Below are 17,988 nucleotides of genomic sequence, written 5' to 3'. Positions count from 1 at the left end.
GCTGGAAAAGCTCAACAGGTCTGGCAGCATCTGTGAAGGAAAAAGCAGAGTTAACGTTTTGGGTCTGGTGACCTTTCCTCAAGAGGAGGGTCACCAGACGCGAAACATTAACTGTTTTTCCTTGCACAGATGCTGCCAAACCTGCTGAGATTTTACGGCAATTTTGTTTTTAATGCACCCCACATGCTTTCTTAACTACTGTATCACCCTGAATGCCACCTCTAAAAGGTTGGCAATTTTACATGACAACAGCCTCTGCTCCTGTGACCTCTGCATATTCGAAGTATTAAGAGAATGCTGGCTCTTCATGTTCCTTCTCACCTATCCAGGTTAGATTGTATCTGACATATTCCTGTGTCTTTTACTGATGTGGGTAAACCTTCAGAATTTACAACCTTGTATCCCAGTTAAGACATTACCAAATTTGAACCACCTGCAAACTTGAATTCACAGTCCCTATAGCCAACGCCATTGTCTTTCAAATGAGAAAAAAATTCTTGGGCAGTCCACTCTCCAATGTAGGTTCACCACTTGTCTTTACTCGCTACACATCCAAGTTGCCAGCAAACCTTTCATACCACAGGCTTCTATTTTCTTGATAGATCTATTATACTGTATCTTGTGTCATAGGAAACATTCCAGTGTTCGTTTATACTAATATTAATTCATTTTCACTAAAACTTGGAGTTTCACAACTGAACCATCCATTCTGTTGTACAGTAGAGTTCAACACCCTTCTGATAACTAAAACCGAAACACCCAGATAAGCTCACCTTGCCCAATAATTTGTAACAAATAGTGTGCAAAGTGGTATAACCTGCCTCACACCCCTAATATGTTATAAAAGAGTGGTTAAATGAAATAAAGTCCCAACACTCACTCTATTATCAACAAGTAACAGTTTATTCATCTAACTCTAACAGTGAACAAATCGGCTGAACAATTAACTATTCATGAATAAAACAAGACTGAAAAACAACAGTGTGGAGCTGGAGGGACACAGCAGGCCAGGCAGCATAGTTGACTCGTCTGACGCTGCCTAGCCTGCTGTGTTCCTCCAGCTCCACACATTGTTTTCTCTGACTCCAGCGTCTGTAGTTCTTGCTATTTCAAAAATAACAATTACAAGGTTCCAATAGATACAAGTCCTACTCATACGAACCAAAACACAAAAAAATTAGAACTGCACCCCTCGAAATTATAGCCAGATTATGGCTTCCCAAATATTCTGTGCCCTCCCTGTTGATCTTCTGTCAGGACTGTTCTTTGAATTCTTCTGTCTGGAGTATTAGCTAACCTTTAGTAATTACACAATGCTTTCTCGAAGAGCTGAGAGTGTTGACCTCTCATCACATGGCAGGTTAGTTCTCTCCCGATTTTCCAAATGCCGTCATCTTTTATACCCTTGATGGCATATCAATTTCTTCGAAGACATTGTCAGAATCATCAGATTTAAATTTGATTGGTTTCCAGTATCTAAGTGCCTGGTTTAAATTAATTGGCCAAATTCAAATTTGTTGTCTTGGTAGAAATGCTGCTTTGCCTGTTAACAGGATAGCCTTTCTTATAAATGTTACAATTAAGATACTCAGAGCACCTGCAAACCCAGAAGCTGTCCACAGACATTTTTTCTCTCCAATCCTAGAAAAACTATATCTTTTAAATGGACCACACACTGCCTTCACCCTATCCCTTTACAGCAACAATATTTTAAAAACGTGAAATTCTAATGTCCTGTCTTTCAATCCACAAGTACTCTACTGAACTTCATGCACACAACATATGCAGCAACTTACATTCCATAAGCCACCAACAATAATTTTGGACAAGAATGCATTTGCAAAGACTGCAGTATGAACCATTGATCACAGATACTAATCAGATTCAATGGGAAAACAAGTTGTAATGCCAACCCCACAAAACTACTTGCAAAAATGGAACAATAACTAGCCTATTTCTATTTTGTAGGCATTAAAACCAAGCTAATCCACTGGCCATTCTCAATTGAAGAATCAATATATTCTATCTGCTTGTTAATTAGTTAACATTAAGAAATGAGGCAGGCAGGAAAACAACCTTCTCAAGGTCAAAATCTTTAATGCACTGCGAGCCCAAGCAAAACAGAGGGACATTTTTTCGCCTAACAAAAATGGAAGCAGCTAGTTATCAGACATTATGCCCAAAATAGCCGTTAAAACAATGAAGGCAAGTGAATAGAAGAGGTTTTCTGAAAGACCATTTGAATATTTTTATTGACTTCGACCACTAGTTGTTTACTAAATACTGTAAACGCAGAACAAAGTCATGCAGCTATGAAATGCACTTAATCCCAAGAGACTTTCTGACCTTCAAATCTTCTGAACTTTCTGGGAACCAATTCTGACACAGGAACTTAAGAGCCTGCACCCAAACACAACCTTCCAGTGCACTTGTTGATTCGAGCAATCAATCATCTCATTACAACATGTTTAAAATTCAATTTGAACAAACAGGAAGGCTACTGTTGAGTAGCAGATAAAGCAAGATCTAAGACAGCGACAGCAATTCCTACGAAATTCCAGAATACATTCATTCAGGCTCCAAACAAGATAAGTAAAACTGACACATAGAAGTGAAATGGTCCTTTTCAAGAAACTTGCAAGATCATTAATGATAGCGGAGCAATGAGAAGTACACGAATTGGAAGAAAACAAGGATTCTTTAAAGATCTCTGTTGGGGCATTAAATGTCCGTTATATTTCTCTTTGCGCTGACTTCACAACAGAGTCATATCCAAGTTTTCCAATGATACAAAGATGGCTGAGTACTAAGGACACAAGATGGCAGCATAAACTGAGAAGACATTGTTGGATTAAGTAATTGGGAAAAACTATCACAAGGTTATTACAAATAATAAGGCTATCCATATTGAAGGAAAAATGTGAAAGATCCCGTATTATTTCAGTTGTGAAAAGCTAACGTCAGGTGATGACTTAGAGAGAGTTAGGGCTCCACGTACAGAGATCAGAAACATTTTGGTGATGCACAAACAAAAAATCAAAAAGGCAGATTGATTATTTTTAAAAATAATATCAAAAATAAGGAAATTGCAGCTCAACATTTTTTGTTCTAAAATATAAGGCTAAAGGGTGACTCAATTTATATTTTTGTTCATGAGTTGTTAAGGGTTTGAAAGGGGGAAGAATTTTGTCAATTGGTGAACACGTCAAGGCTACGAGGAATAGAATCTTCATAAGCAATGCTAGACGTTAGCAAACGCTTCTTTATGCAAAGGGTTCAAAGAACTGTGGAAGTGATCTTAAACCTTTTGTCAAAATATCTAAAAGGATATGGCCAAGAAACACAGATCACACAGGATATCAATGAATTGCAGAACAAATCCACACAGCTGAATGGCCTACTGCTGTTCCAATAAGACTTGTATTTTAAGGTCTTTTCCTGAAGGAAAACCAATTTAAATCAGTTATTGTCTTGGCAAAAGCATTACACATTCACATCTCAATTAAAAGTCAACTGGGTCAGAACCATCAGCACAGAATTGAATTCAAAGCAAAATAGCTACACTGATTCTCACGATGGATTAAACTTGATTCCCAACTGCCCTAGCAAGTAACATCAATGAGCCCACAATACGCACATTAGAACCGGGAGCTCTCCTGCACGTTGGCCAACATATACACCTTGACCACATGTTGTCGTGGGACCACAAAATAATTCTTGGCTTGTGAAACAAGCAGGAATCCAGTGGTCATGAAATGCATGATATGAATTTCTCTTCATCAGGGTATTAGACCATTACTCTTTCTACCAGACGTTAAAAACAGGTCTTGGCATTTCTACTTTTAGACCTCCAGCCTATGAAGTCCAATGTTAAATTATTTATTTAACAGCTAAACAGATGATGCTGAAATAGTACAGCACATAGAAAATTAATGCAGAATTTGTCACCTATCACTTTTTGTACCAGTAAGGTTTTCACTTCAGTCACTGTCATGTCAGATTAATTTTACGTCTACTTAGTTTATGTTTAGTGTCAATTGGAATGTTTGAAGCAAAACCATTAACTATAGCAACACTAAATACTGTGAAATATATCAGTCAAAACACGTGACAATAAGAAGAGTTCAACAGGAAGATGATAAACTCATCACACAAACTATGACATACTTTTCTTGCCAAGGTAATATTTTAGTTAAATCAAAACCAGATCATATGAACATTAGGAATTCTGCATTTTCTCCAGGCATGGCAGTTGGAAGTCATCAGCAGAACTAGCTCAAACATGTTAAATTACTCATTTCATATTTCCTTGCCAACATTCTAAAATCTTCAAGAATTACGCACAGGTGTGCAAGGGAAGACCAAGTTGAGACCATCAACATTTGTTTCAAATAGATTTATTTAATATGCTGATTGTGTTATCTTTAAAACACTGTTGTTTTTGCGCAATGTGGACCAGGAGAAATACAGCAGGCCAAGCAGCATCAGAAGAGTAGGAAAATTGACATTTCGGGTCGAGGCCCCTCTTCAGGGAAAAAAATTCTGAAGAAGGGTCCTGACAAAATGTCAACTTTCCTACTCCTCTGATGCCGCCTGGTATGCTGTATTTCTCCTCCAGCTCCACACTGTGCTATGTCTTCCTCCAGCATCAGCAGTTCTTACTATCTCTGAGCAGTATTTTCAAGTTTGCCTTTCAGAAGGATTGAAAAATCTGCTTACCTTGACTGAATAGCAAGATAAATTGTACGACGAAATGAAACAAGATTTACTTCAGTCTTGTCATGTATAGTTAGTTTCTTTTCCCCTAAAACAAAATGGAATAATTTGTAGTCATTTTCAAATTTAAGATTCAAATTAGTCAACAAGTTAATCTCTTCATGAATTATTCAGCCACTTAAGGGATGAGACTGAGCACAGCAACCAAGAGAGCTTTTGTCTCACAGTACCATCTGACACTGATGTAAAGTGGCAGTGTAAAAACACTCCACATGCACTGCACAATCAATGCGCCAACAGCTTGATATAAACACCTTGCAGCAAAATAGTCCCTGTTCAATCTTATCCTTGACAAGCAAGCTATTCATGAAAATCTTGTGACAACAAGGTTTTAAATGATTATGCTTTCAGACTATGTTATGATTTATGATAAATTAAGAATACTTGATCTTTTCTGTCTTCCGCCTAACAATAAATCTAGATCATATGTTTATTTTAGATCTAAAGAAGGCTTAAGAGACTCTTTTGCTGAGCAGGTGAAAGGTATTCATGTTTGGACAAAAGCATATCTGTGATCAAGTTTACCCTGGATACAGAGTCTTCCAAAATCCTGAAAAAGTGTTACTCCATGAGTTAAAACATTTGTGCTGGAAATGATCCATGTTATTTCTAAAATGAAAGGGAATTGGGATCAAAGATACACAATTATCATTTTTTTCTGGATGCAAGGCTTACTGTCATGGGGAAGAGGGCGAAAGGGGTTATCTTGGAGATGAAATTACAGGCTTCCTGACAAATCTGTGAATAAACAGAACGTTTGTTTGAGCAGCAGAGGGAAAAGCTTGTTGGACTTTGCAAGCAACTGCAGCCAGTTGCAACAGGGAGTTGTTCCTTGTTAGATTTTTCTCTGCCTCAAATTTTCACCCGAAATTCATCTAGATTGGAAAGATGCTCAAAGACTTCAGCTCCAATACTTCTCTAGGTCTTGGTGCTTGGTAACTGGCCAAAAAAGTATCCAAGCAATCTGACTCCTGTCCTCCACTGCACAAACTTCAGGCAGTTCTCAAAGATTGCTTGAATGGTTTAATGAATCCCCTTACTTCTGAGCTCATGTGTTACACAAGACAATTTTGCTCACTGCTTTACTGAAACTAATCCAGATATTCAAAAGCCTGCGGACTCCATAACTGCAAACTCTTGTAAATAAAACTTAATTGCAACATCTTAATTTAAATTAATTCAAATCTTACGTTATTCAGTAGATCTAAAATCTCAACGTATAACAACAACATTCTTAGATCAGGAAAATAAAAATGAGACGAACACAAATAAGCACAAGAAAATAAGATGAGAAGTTAAGGGCAATACAATACAAAATTAATGTGACAAACAGGTTTTTTAAAAAAAATTGTTAAATGTTAACTATGCTTCCAAAAATCCCTATCTTCAGGATAAATCCAACAGGATTGAAAACCACTGGGGGGGAAGAGGCAAAAACAGCTAATGCAACATCAGTTAGTTGAATATGTGTCGTTGAGGAAAATATCAGAATACATCACACAGGATGCAATCATGGTGCATTTAGAAATTCATAATATCATGGAGCAGAATCAGCGTGGCTTCATGAAGAGGATATCATACCTGACAAATTTATTAGAATACTTCGAAGTAACATGGACGATGGCTAAAGGGGAACCAGTACATGTTTTATATTTGGATTACCAAAGGCATTTGGTAAAGTACTGCACAGACGGCTACTTCAGACAACAGCCCATGGCGTTGGGGATAGTACATTAGTTATACTGGTAACGTAATAATATAATTCAGAGTTATGATTATAGAGTGCATTTTCAGGATGGCAACTAATTACTAGTGGACTGTCACAGGGATCGGTGCTGGGGCCATAATTATTTCCAAAAAAGACTAACAATTTGGATGATAAAAGTGAAGAGACTTTTGGTAAATGTGTGGATTACAAAAATAGTCGCGAAGGCAAGCAGTGAAGATGACAGAGTCTACAGTGGGTCATAGACTTTAAGTGAGTGACCAAAAACCTGGCATATGAAAAATAATGTTGGAAAATGTGAGGTTATCCATTTTGGCAGGAAGAGTAGAAGTGACCATTATTTAAATATGAAAAGACTACAGAAAGCTGCAGCACAAAAGAACTTGAGGGGCCCAGCGAATGAATCACACAAATTAATTGTTCCATAATTAGTGCATAATATCGAAGGCACATGCAATATTGGCCTTTATTTCAAAAAAACATGGTAGATAAACAGGGCAATCTTGCAAAAACTATACAAGACACACAAAAGACCACAGCTGGAATGCGATCAACACTTCAACTCCCCTTATCTAAGGGGATATATACTGGTTACGCAAGCAGGGAAGATTCACAGCTTTGAGGAATTTTGAAGAAAGATCACCAAGGTTGAGCCAGTACTTACTGGGCTTTAGAAGAGACCTAACTGAAACATAAAAGATTTTGAGGTACTTATGAGGTACAGTCATCGAGCTGGACAGCATGGAAACAGACCTTTCAGTCCAACTCATCCATGCCGTCCAGGAATCCTAAATAAATCAAGTCCCATTTGCCAGCATTTGTGCCTCTAAGCCCTTCCTATTCATATACCCATTCACATACCTATTAAAATGTTGTAGTTTTCCCAGCTGCCACAACATTCTCTGGCAGTTCATTCCATATATAAGCACAGAGAGGCTGTTCCCCTGTGTGGGAGAGGCGAAGACCCAATGGCGCTATCACAGAGTAAGAGTTGCCCATTTGGTACAGCAAACAGCAAGATTTTTCTCTTTCAGAGGGTAGCCAATCTGCGGAATTCTTCATAGCTAATGGTTATCAAAGCTAGGTCTTGAAGTGTCTTCAAAGATTAGACAGATTTCTAATCATTATAGAAATTAGAGTTGTGGGGGATTTGGCAACAACATGTGACTCGACAATTGTCAGATCAGCCACGATCTCACTGAAAAGAGGAACAGACTTGAGGAGCTGAACAACCTACTTCTGCGCCTATGTCATATGGCAAATAATAAACAGAACGAAAATCAAATTTTGATTAAACTTTACTTCCAAACACATTTGGCAATGAGTTCTATTTAAATCTGGTGCTTTGAAATAGTGAAATTATACTAATTTCCAAAAATGATTGCAGTAATTAAACATGTACATCAAAAAGCAAACAAGCCAGTTTGTAGAATGCCAGCATTAGACATTTCCTATTGTTAACTGGAAGAGTTTATAGGTCATCTCTCAACATCAACATCAACATCAACACAGGGGAGGCAATGGTCTTATCGCTGGATTTATCATTAATCTGAACACCCAGATAATGTTCTGGGACTCAGGTGTGAATTCCGCCACAGCAGTTCGTGGAGTTTCAATTCAATAAATATCTGGATTTAATAATCTAATGATGACTGCAAATCCATTGTCAATTGTTAGAAAAATCCATCTGGTTCGCTCATATCCTTTAGGGAAGGAAACTACTCCCCTAATCTGGTCTGGTCTACATGGGACTCCAGACCCACAGCAATTTGGTTGATGCTTAAGTGCCTTTTGGGACAATTAGGAATGGGCAATAAATGCTGCCGAGCCACAATCCTGTCATCTCATGATTGAACAGAAAAAATTCAGCCTGTCAAGCCCCTTAAGAATCCTATGTTTCTATGAGATCACCTCTCATTGTTCCAGGCTCCAGTGGGTGGAGTCCCAATTTATTTGGCCTTTGCTCATGAGATAATCTTTCCACGTCAGGGACTATCTTTGTGAACTTTCTCTGAACTACATCCAGTGAAACTATGTCCTTCCTTCAATAGGGAGAGCGGGCCTGCTCAGTGCTACGGATATGGTCTGACCGGTATCTTGTACAATTGCACTAAGATTTCCCTACTGTTTTATCCAACCCCCTTGAAATAAGGATGAATATTCCATGACCCTTCCTGACTACCTCCTGCACCTGAGTGTCAACTTAGTGTTTTGTACGCAAGTCCCCCGTAATCCCTTACAGATGCAGCTTTCTGCAGTTTTCTCCATTTAAATAATGTCCTGTTCTTTTGCTCTCCATTCCAAAATGAGCAACTTCACATTTTCCCAAATTATACTCCATAGGCCAACTTTTTGTCCACTTCCTTAACGTATCATTGTCTTCAAACTTTTAGTATCCCTTTCACAACGTGCCTTTCCATCTATTTTTGTGTTGTCTGCAAATTTGGTGACAGGACATTCACTTCCATCCTCCAAGGCATTGATATACTGAGTTGGTGATGGTCTAGTGGCATTATCACTATAATAGTGTATAATACAGAATATAATTCGCACACTCAGCTCATGTTCGGACACTCAGGTTAAAATCCTGCCACAGCAGACGGGGAAATTTGAATTTAATAAAGAACCTGGAATTAAGGGTCTAACAGCGACCCTGAAACATGTTGATTGTCAAGGAAAACCTGACATCCTCACCTAGCCTGCCTCACAAATGACTTCAGACTCACAGCAGCATTGTTGGCTCTTAACTGTCCTCTGGGCAATTAGGAATGGGCAATAAGTATTAGCCTAGACAGCAGTTCAGTGTAGGAGTCAAAGAATGTGGAGCTGGACAAGCACAGTATGTCAGACAGCATCCAAACAGCAGGGAAGTCAACGGTTCTGGTTGGAACCCTTCCTTAAGTCAAGTTCTCAAGAAGGGTTCCGACTTGAAACGTTGACTTTGCTGCTCCTCAGATGCCGTCTGACCTGCTGTGCTTCTCCAGGTCCACATTTTTTCACTCTCGCATCTGGCATCTGCAGTCCATTCTGTCTCCGAGTTAAGACGCCACGTGGAGGTTGTACAGGACGTTGACGGGGACTCCACAGGATTGCTGTAAGCAGTTCTGGTCACATTATTATAGAAAGGATATTATTGAACTGGAGAGAGATCAGGAAAGGTTCACCAGGCTATTGCCAGGAATGGAGTGTTTGAGTTATAAACACAGACTGGTTAAGCTGGGACTTTTTTTCCACTGGAGTGTGGGAGGTTGAGGGGTGGTCTTATTAAAGTTTCTAAAATCATGAGGGACACGATGATGGTGAACAGCAAGGGTCATTTCTCATGGGTGGGGGAGTTCAAATTTAGGGGACTATTTTTAAGGTGAAGGGAGAAAGGACGTATGAGGCAACATTTACTTTTCCCCCCAGAGTGGTCGGTGTATGCGATGAACTGCCAGAGGCAGTGCTGGATATAGGTACAGTTACAACATTTACAGAACATTTGGTAAAATACGTGATTAGGAAAAGTTTGAAACAATCTGGGCCAAAAGCAGGCAAATGGGATGTGTTTAGTTTACAAACATGATTGGCATGGATGAATTGGGCCAATGGGTCTGTTTCCATATCGCATGACTCTGACTCGAACATGCACAAAAGGGTCAAGAGAAATCAAGTTGAGAACTGTCAGCATCTGTTCTTGGCTGAGCCCATACCTTTACATGTTGTCACGACAGGGCAGCACAGCACTGAAACATAGAAAAATGCAGCACCGGAAAAGGCCCTTCGGTGCACCATGTCCAGGATCACACTAAACTAATCACACCTGCTGCACATGGTCAATACCTCTCTATTCCATGCCTGTTTGCATGGCGACCTCAATGCTTTGTAAACAGTACTACCTCCCCGAACAGAAACCACCCGCCCCTGCCACGTAAAAAAAGCAAGTCTTACATTATCTCTTTTAAAACCTTCCCCCTCTCACCTTAGACCCATGTCCCCTAGCATGTGACATCACCAACCCTGGGTAAAAGACTCCAATGATCTACCCTATCCATGCTATTTCTATCAGGTCGCACATCAACCTCTGAAGCTCCAGCAGAAAAGAATCAACTTTGTCCAACTAAGATAGTCCCATTCAGGCGACATCCTGGTGAACCTTTTCTGCATCCTTTCCAAAGCCTCCATATCCTACCTATAGTGTGGCATCCAGACTGCACACAGTCGTCCAAATGTAGCCTAAGTCTTACAAAGCAGCAACATGACTTGCCAACTTTGATACTCAATGTCTGGCCAATAAAGGTAACCATGCCAGAAAGTGGATGCTAGGGATATATGTCAGCAAACCCCTAATTCCTAATGTCTTTATATCAGAGACAAGGGCAACAATGCTCAGAGAAACACATGCTCCAAGTAATGGTGCTCTGATCTTAAGATCCTGTTTCCCCACTTGCAACAGTGGCCACGCTCTCAAGTACTTGATTTGTTATGAAGCACTCTGGGGCCTCCTAAAGGCAGGATACAAATCAAAGCCTTTCTGTTCCTCTTTTTTTTGGGTTCAAATCCTGCAAGGCCAATCTAACACCAATTTGGGAACATCAACCCAATGCTGCTGCAGTTCAGGGGCAAGACCAGATACCACCTGCAAACAACTACAGATGGGAAATAATTACAGCCTTGCAGAACCAATGTTTTAGGAACAGATTTGAATGACAAGAACATCATCTTCAGATAAACAAAAATACTTGGAGAGTTCTCGAAGATCTGAACACATAAATATTTGATATCTCAGAGCAGAGATTCCTGCAATATTAAATGCCAGAACTCAATGCACGTAAATAAGGCTGTTGCCAAGTACAACAAATCTTTGAGACCTAGATAGTTTTCAAATACTGGAACTCAAATTCTGCAATTTTCAAGTTAACAAGGATAAAGCACTTACCTTCTTCCTCATCTCCATCCTCGTCATTGTCATTATCACTATCGTCAGCATCATCATCATCACCAGCATCTTCATCTCCAGATGCAGAATCACTGCTACCTTCATCTAGGATTTCTATGTGGAAGACATTTATAACCAACATACAGTTTTTAATGATAACCTGCAATGCATATCACACCTTTTCTATTTTCGAAAAGTCATGTATCATTATCTTGCACTGCCTATGTTTAATCTTTACAGAAACAATATTCCAAGAAACTGATGATCAATATTCAAGTAACAAGTACGTACATGGTATGTCAAAGATAGAGTAAATCTGAAATCTTGAGACCAAATCTCACATGATCTCGCATCTAGTAACTATTGCAGAAATGGCTGGATAAAAATTAAAATCTTTGTTCTTTACATATGGCCCTATTCAAAGTTAATAAATAGTAGCTTTTATTTTTTAGTTAGCTTTTAGTCTTTCATTAAAACATGAATTACAACACTCACCTTTTTTTAATTCTTTGTACTTTTGTTCGTTATCAAGGAAGTCTGAATCCATCTTGAAGACATCTACATTTGAAACAGTTTTCAAGGTAAAATTCAGTTTTTAAAAGTACACACAAGTGATGTCGTCATTACAACGCCTATTTAATTAGACTTAATTATCTAACAATGAAAATGACAAATTTGTTAACTAACTGCCCAATTACTTTGGTCACTTTAGACTCTGACATTTGCTGCCAACCACAATTGAAACTGTGGCCACACTTTTTTGAACTCATAGAATCCGTACAGTATGGAGGCAGGCCGTTCAGCTCACTGACTCCACACCAACACCCCAAAGAGCATCCACCCAGGCCCAGCCCTGGAAACCTCATTTCCCACAACTAACCCACCTCACTTGCACATCCTTGGACACTATTGCCAAATTATCATGGCCACTCCACCTAACCTGCACATCTTTGGGATTGAGAGGGGAAACTTGAACACACAGACAAGAGAAAACGTGCAGTCACCTCACACTGGAATCAAACCTAGGTCCGTGGCACTGTGAGGCAGCAGTGCTAACCACTGAAACACCCTGCCACCCCAAACTCAAAATGTTAAAGGTTGACGATTCTAGGTAAAGAACACATCTGTTATCAAAGACACGTATGAGGGCTTATGATGAAGTACACAAGTGTCGTGGCCGTTGTCCCTTTGACATCAGCAGCTCAAGAAAAGTACCTTCAAGAGTCAGTAAGTTTGCTGTATTATGATGTGGTTCAAAATTATTTTTCCCCAACTATCTGAATGATCTGATGAAACACTAACTGCTTTTATAATCATTAATATATGCAAATATGAAAAATCCATAATAGAAGCAAAAAAGTGCTTTAAATTTTATGAACAGTACAGTGCATTCAGTCATCGAGTGCACTGCTTCTTCGCTTTGCTTCCTAAATGGATTATAAATGGGCACAACTGGATTTAGTGGACAGGGGTGCTGGCGAAGTGCAGGTGACTAACACCTCGAGTTTTCGACAGCAAATTTATGGCAGAGTTCAGGGCATCTAGCCCAACTCTACCACCATATCATCAACATCCAAAGGATCCAGGGAGGTTTAGGCAATTTCACTGTGTCAATTAGAAATTCAAAATTGCTGGTTAAATATGGGCACAGACATGGCTAAGGCTTCCTCTGGGTTCTGACATACAGCAGTAGCCAACATCTGAACATTCATCATGCCTTCCATCAGAACATGTCACACATGAGTACTTCTGGTCGTTTTTGAGTAAATTCACATGAAGCCAATAATATTATAACCTAATGTCGTCACCAGATTGCAAGAACTTTTTCAACATGTTTTATTTTGATTGCACAAAACTAAACAGGAAAAAAAATCAAGCACCAAGAAAAACCTTTCACGTATACAATACAATTGCTTCCAGTACTGATAAATTCTGGAATACATTTTGGACAAAAACATACTTAGCGCATCTTCAGGATTGTATTCATCTTCTAAAGGAAGCATATGGGTAAACTGATCCTCTTCCTCAACTAGATCAAGGCCTTCAGGGATAATAGGGTGATCCTTAAATCCATCCTTCCGAATTGCAAACATGACTTCAATCATATATTGGACACGTTTATCGATCTGAGATTCATGAAGGATATTACGAAGACGTTCAAATATAGCTGCAAGAAGAATCACAAGTTGAGCAACAAGTAGAATTTGAGTTAGTTATACTAAAATGTTACATCAATTCAACCACATAATTACCATTGATGCCCCGAGGAGAAACCTCTGTTAACTTCATTCCACACTCCTTCAGAAAAGCAATTGACACTTCAACACTATCATCAGTGGGCCGCTCAAGCAGCAATGTAAGCATTTCCAATGACAGCACTTCGTGGGCCTAATTCAGAAGAAAGGAAGTATTTTTATGGGTTGTTATTTTTAAATTTAACTTTTATTTTATAAAGTGACAATTAATTTCTCTCACGGACCCTTGAACATAAATAACTTCACTTGGGGTCCACAATGCCTTTGAAATTCCATGTCTTTTATGTTGTATCATTATCTAGAGTGTCAACTTACATCCCTGTTCCACTGAGGTCGAAACAGCATGGACTCAAACGTAGAATCTGCAGTAATGAGACTTCAGTCTGCTGCCCTTCCAATCAAATATTGGAAAGGAATCTATTTGCCTGCTCCAATAGTAGCTAGTTTTAAAAATATCCTACACCACTTTTCAAAACAAAAAGGGGAAGAAGGTGGTCCTGCAAAATTGTCTCTAGGAAACTTTTTTTCGGGTCGAGAGCGAGGGAATGAAAAATGGAAGACTGATTAAGTAAATAATTTGCCTTAGTATTTACAGTACAAAAAAAGAGGATAGTTTGCCAGAAGTCCTGAGGCAATTAATTGTGGATGGATGACAGGGACTGAATAAAACTGTCACAAGAAAAACATCTATAATGAGGAAATTAATTTAAACAGTGTCAAAACCAGAGGACCGGATAGTTTCCAGGGTGTGTTAAATGACGGAGGGGGAAGACATTGTAGGCGCCCTTGCTATAATTTCGCAGAATCACGACAGTACGGAAACAGGCCTAACAAATCCACACCAACTCTCTGAAGAGAAAGCCACCCTGACCCATCGTCTTATGCTATGCCTGTAACCGTACATTTCCTGTGGCTACCTCACATAACCCAGACATCCACAAATAATATGGTCAATTTGGCATAGCCAGTCCATGTATCCTGCACATTTGGACTGTGGAAGGAAATCAGAGCACTCTGTGGAAATCCACACTGACCAACTTAGAATTGCAAACTGCAAACTGCACACTTCAGATGCCAAGAGGGTGGAAGCGAACCCAAGTCCCTGGCTCTGATGCAGTGGTGCTCACCACAGATCCACTGTGTCACCCTCAATCTTGCGGAGTTCCCTCGATAAAGAGTCATGTTAATGCCCATTGAAGGTAAAGTAAACAAGACAAAATTAATCAGCCAGTTAGAGTTATCCAATTGAAGGAATGTAATTTGCACCCTCTTGGAAAACTAACTGCACTGCACAGAAACCACATGCACCAAACAACCTTCCCTTTACAAGGGTGAAACTTTGAACAACAGAAGTGTTGCCAAAGCCATCCTGACATGATTCCCCAAGACAGGGCCTTCCTGTTAGCTCTGGCATTGTGCCAAACTCAAAGCCAATCATTGCTGAAATTTGCAGTTGCTGAGTCACTAGAAATGAGTGGGTTGCATTAAGACAAGGGAATGTGTCAGCTTGTGTGATAATTATTGAAAGATGAGTGAAGGCTCATACTTTTCCTGCTGCAGATGACTCAGACAAAGGACCTTGTTGAAGTATTTCCTATGGCAGTGCATGCTCTTGTTTGATACATCAGCAGGCCTGCCAAATAACCTCCACTGAATTACTGAAACAACATCTCATGGGAGTGGCTGTGGACCTTTTAGCACAAGCCTGCCGTATTCTCTCAGGACAACGGCATTCATGATTCTTCCAGTGTTAGACTATCAGTGTGATTGCTATTGCTCCTTAGCCAGGAAAACCAGACTGAAGCAATACTGAGCGAATGTAATCCGAAGCTTGACTGCAATTTCCAAACTTCTGAAGGGTACTCAAAACGTGGTCTCATTAATGCCCTGTATAACATACTTTTTTGTTTAATTCCTCTAAGAAAGGCCTGTATTTCATTCGCCCTCTTAATAATGTGCTGTAACTACACACTAGCCTTTTGTGACACGTGCACAAAAAAACCTAAATTGCTCTACATCTTGAAATTGTGCAGTGTTTCTCCATTTAAGTCGTTCTCCGCTTTTTCATTCTTCCTGCAAAAGTGAACAAACTCATTGTCCAACAGAATAGTTGACCGACAACTTTTGCCTACTCACTTCAACTATTCATATCTTATGTCATCTTCATCACACATCTTCTAACCCATCTTTGTCATTTATGAGAGATAACAAGGTGTAGAGCTGGATGAACACAGCAGGCCAAGCAGCATCAGAGGAGCAGGACGGCTGATATTTTGGGCCTCGACCCTTCTTCAGAAAAAGCTTCTCTGTCATTATTAAGTCGACTACCATGCCTTCAACCACTGCAACTAAGTCCTTGATTGCAAAAGGTTGTGGTCCTAGCACAGATCCCTGTGGGACCCCACTTGTCAATCTTGTTTTCTAGCAGTCAGCCAGCTTCTCGCAATTCAAGTATCAGCACATCTTGTTCAGCAGTTATCAGTATACCGTGAACTCTTACTGCAATGGGCCTGTATCCTTCCTAACCACACTACAGATATACCTGCATCACAGGGACTGCAAGAAGGTGGTTCACTTGCACTTCTTTGAAGAGAATTAGAAAACGACTATAAGTGCTCACCTTGCTACTGTAGCTCATATCTCCCAAACGGATCATTAAAAAAATCAGCAATTTTCTACTAGCCATGCCTCCACCAGTGGATGAGCACTGTGTAGGAACAACAGGCTAGAGGATTCAGCAGTATGAGTGATAAATGAGAAAGACATAAAGTACTCCTATTTTCTCCTTGTCTTCGGTTCTCAAACAAAAGTTTACTGGGAAATGTGGTACATTGCAAGCCCTTCGCTACAAGCAATCACTTGTGATCAAAAAAAAATGAAGAGATCTTCAGAATCACTAGTACAGTCTTTCTCACCTTCATTTGAAGTTACTGATCTTTGTAAAGGTGGTAACACAAGCACATTACTACCAGCTGAGTGAAAGAAAACTTGATGAACTACAGTTCGAAGACTATTGGTCATAAAAGCTGTGCACATGGAGAGCTTCTCAGGCTAAGGCCTTCAAAGGAGACATCCCTTCCTCCTCTCCGGACACTGCCATCTCAACCTCCTTGTTTTCCTGTTCTCACATTGCAGAGCAAGCAACACTGCAAATAAATCCTATGTAAAGCAACGCAATCCTCTGCCTTTTCTGCATTCACCATGAACTCCCAACTTCTGTCGCAAATCACCACAAACTCACCACGCTTCTTCCAACTTTACATAAGCACAATCAGAACAAAAGATGCAACTCATCGAGATTCCTTTAACAAATGCCTCAACATGGTCAGCTTTCTTCTTAATGCTTGTTGTTACACAAGTAGAAAGGATGATGCCGTCTCTGCACAACTACTCTTTGCCCATACCAGCCTGTTATGAGGTAGTGATCTTGGTTCTGTGAACTGTGTCACGTGTATGGATGTGACACATAGATATGTCCCACGCCAGTCATTTCACAGCAGATGGGAAACATCCATCCCTGCTTAGCTTCTGCGAGCTTGCCCATGCAATGCTTGTATAAATTTGGTCTCCAGCCAAAACGTGGGCTGAAAGCAAAGACTGCAGACACTGGACATGTGAACTAACAGCAGGAAGTGCTGGAGAACCTCAGCAGATCTTGCAGCAGCTGTGACCAGAAAAACCAAAGTTAACGCTGAGTCCAGCATGGCTCTTCCTCAGAATTGAAACTCGTTGGAAAGCAGACAGATGGAGAGGAGCAAGTGGAACAGATTGAGAGTACACTCACAGTGAAAGACAAAGGCAGTGGATCAGGATGGTAAAAGAGAAACAAATGCCTAAAACATTTATTTTTGGCATTTTCAGTCGACAACTTTAAACCAAGTTGCTAATTATTGCATATTTGTAACAAATACATGTCGACAAGTTAGATAATGAACAACGATCAAGTCTTCGCAACCAACACTTGCACTGCAATATTATCAAAGCTCCAAAGTACCACTCAATAGGGAAATTAAACATGAAGCAGAGTCAAGGGAACAATCACCTGTCATATGCTTGATCGAGAGACAGATTGACAAGTTCAGATCAGTACAACAAGGCACAGGATGTGTGTAAATTAAGCTGTTGGGCCAGGGTTCAACAACAATTTGAGAAAAGGTGAAGTGTGAGCTGGAAATTTTCTTTCAAAGAACAAGGGCAAATTTTCGACATTTATTATTCACCCCAAATACATCTGTGAATGTGATGCTGAGCTGTTTAACCATTGCGGTCCTTGCCCTGCAACTGCAACTGATCACAACAGTTCAAACCCAAGT

General features: G+C 39.8%; 1 protein-coding gene across 1 annotated transcript in view; it reads right to left on the bottom strand.

Annotated features, from left to right (window-relative positions):
* The window catches only part of cwc22 (CWC22 spliceosome associated protein homolog), a 77,707-nt gene that overhangs the window by 25,489 nt on the left and 34,230 nt on the right, over window positions 1-17,988 (bottom strand). Inside the window, exons 10-14 of the mRNA XM_048534201.2 lie at window positions 13,673-13,808; window positions 13,381-13,587; window positions 11,916-11,978; window positions 11,421-11,534; window positions 4,720-4,804 (exon numbers count right to left, since the gene is read on the bottom strand). Of these exons, the coding sequence (XP_048390158.2) occupies window positions 4,720-4,804; window positions 11,421-11,534; window positions 11,916-11,978; window positions 13,381-13,587; window positions 13,673-13,808 (605 nt within the window). The remainder of the gene's footprint in view (window positions 1-4,719; window positions 4,805-11,420; window positions 11,535-11,915; window positions 11,979-13,380; window positions 13,588-13,672; window positions 13,809-17,988) is intronic.

This window comes from Stegostoma tigrinum, chromosome 7, assembly GCF_030684315.1.
Source record: "Stegostoma tigrinum isolate sSteTig4 chromosome 7, sSteTig4.hap1, whole genome shotgun sequence".
NCBI classification, from domain to species: Eukaryota; Metazoa; Chordata; class Chondrichthyes; order Orectolobiformes; family Stegostomatidae; genus Stegostoma; species Stegostoma tigrinum.
The sequence above is the reverse complement of the archived record's forward strand: the minus strand, read 5'-3'. Positions and strand labels throughout refer to the sequence as shown.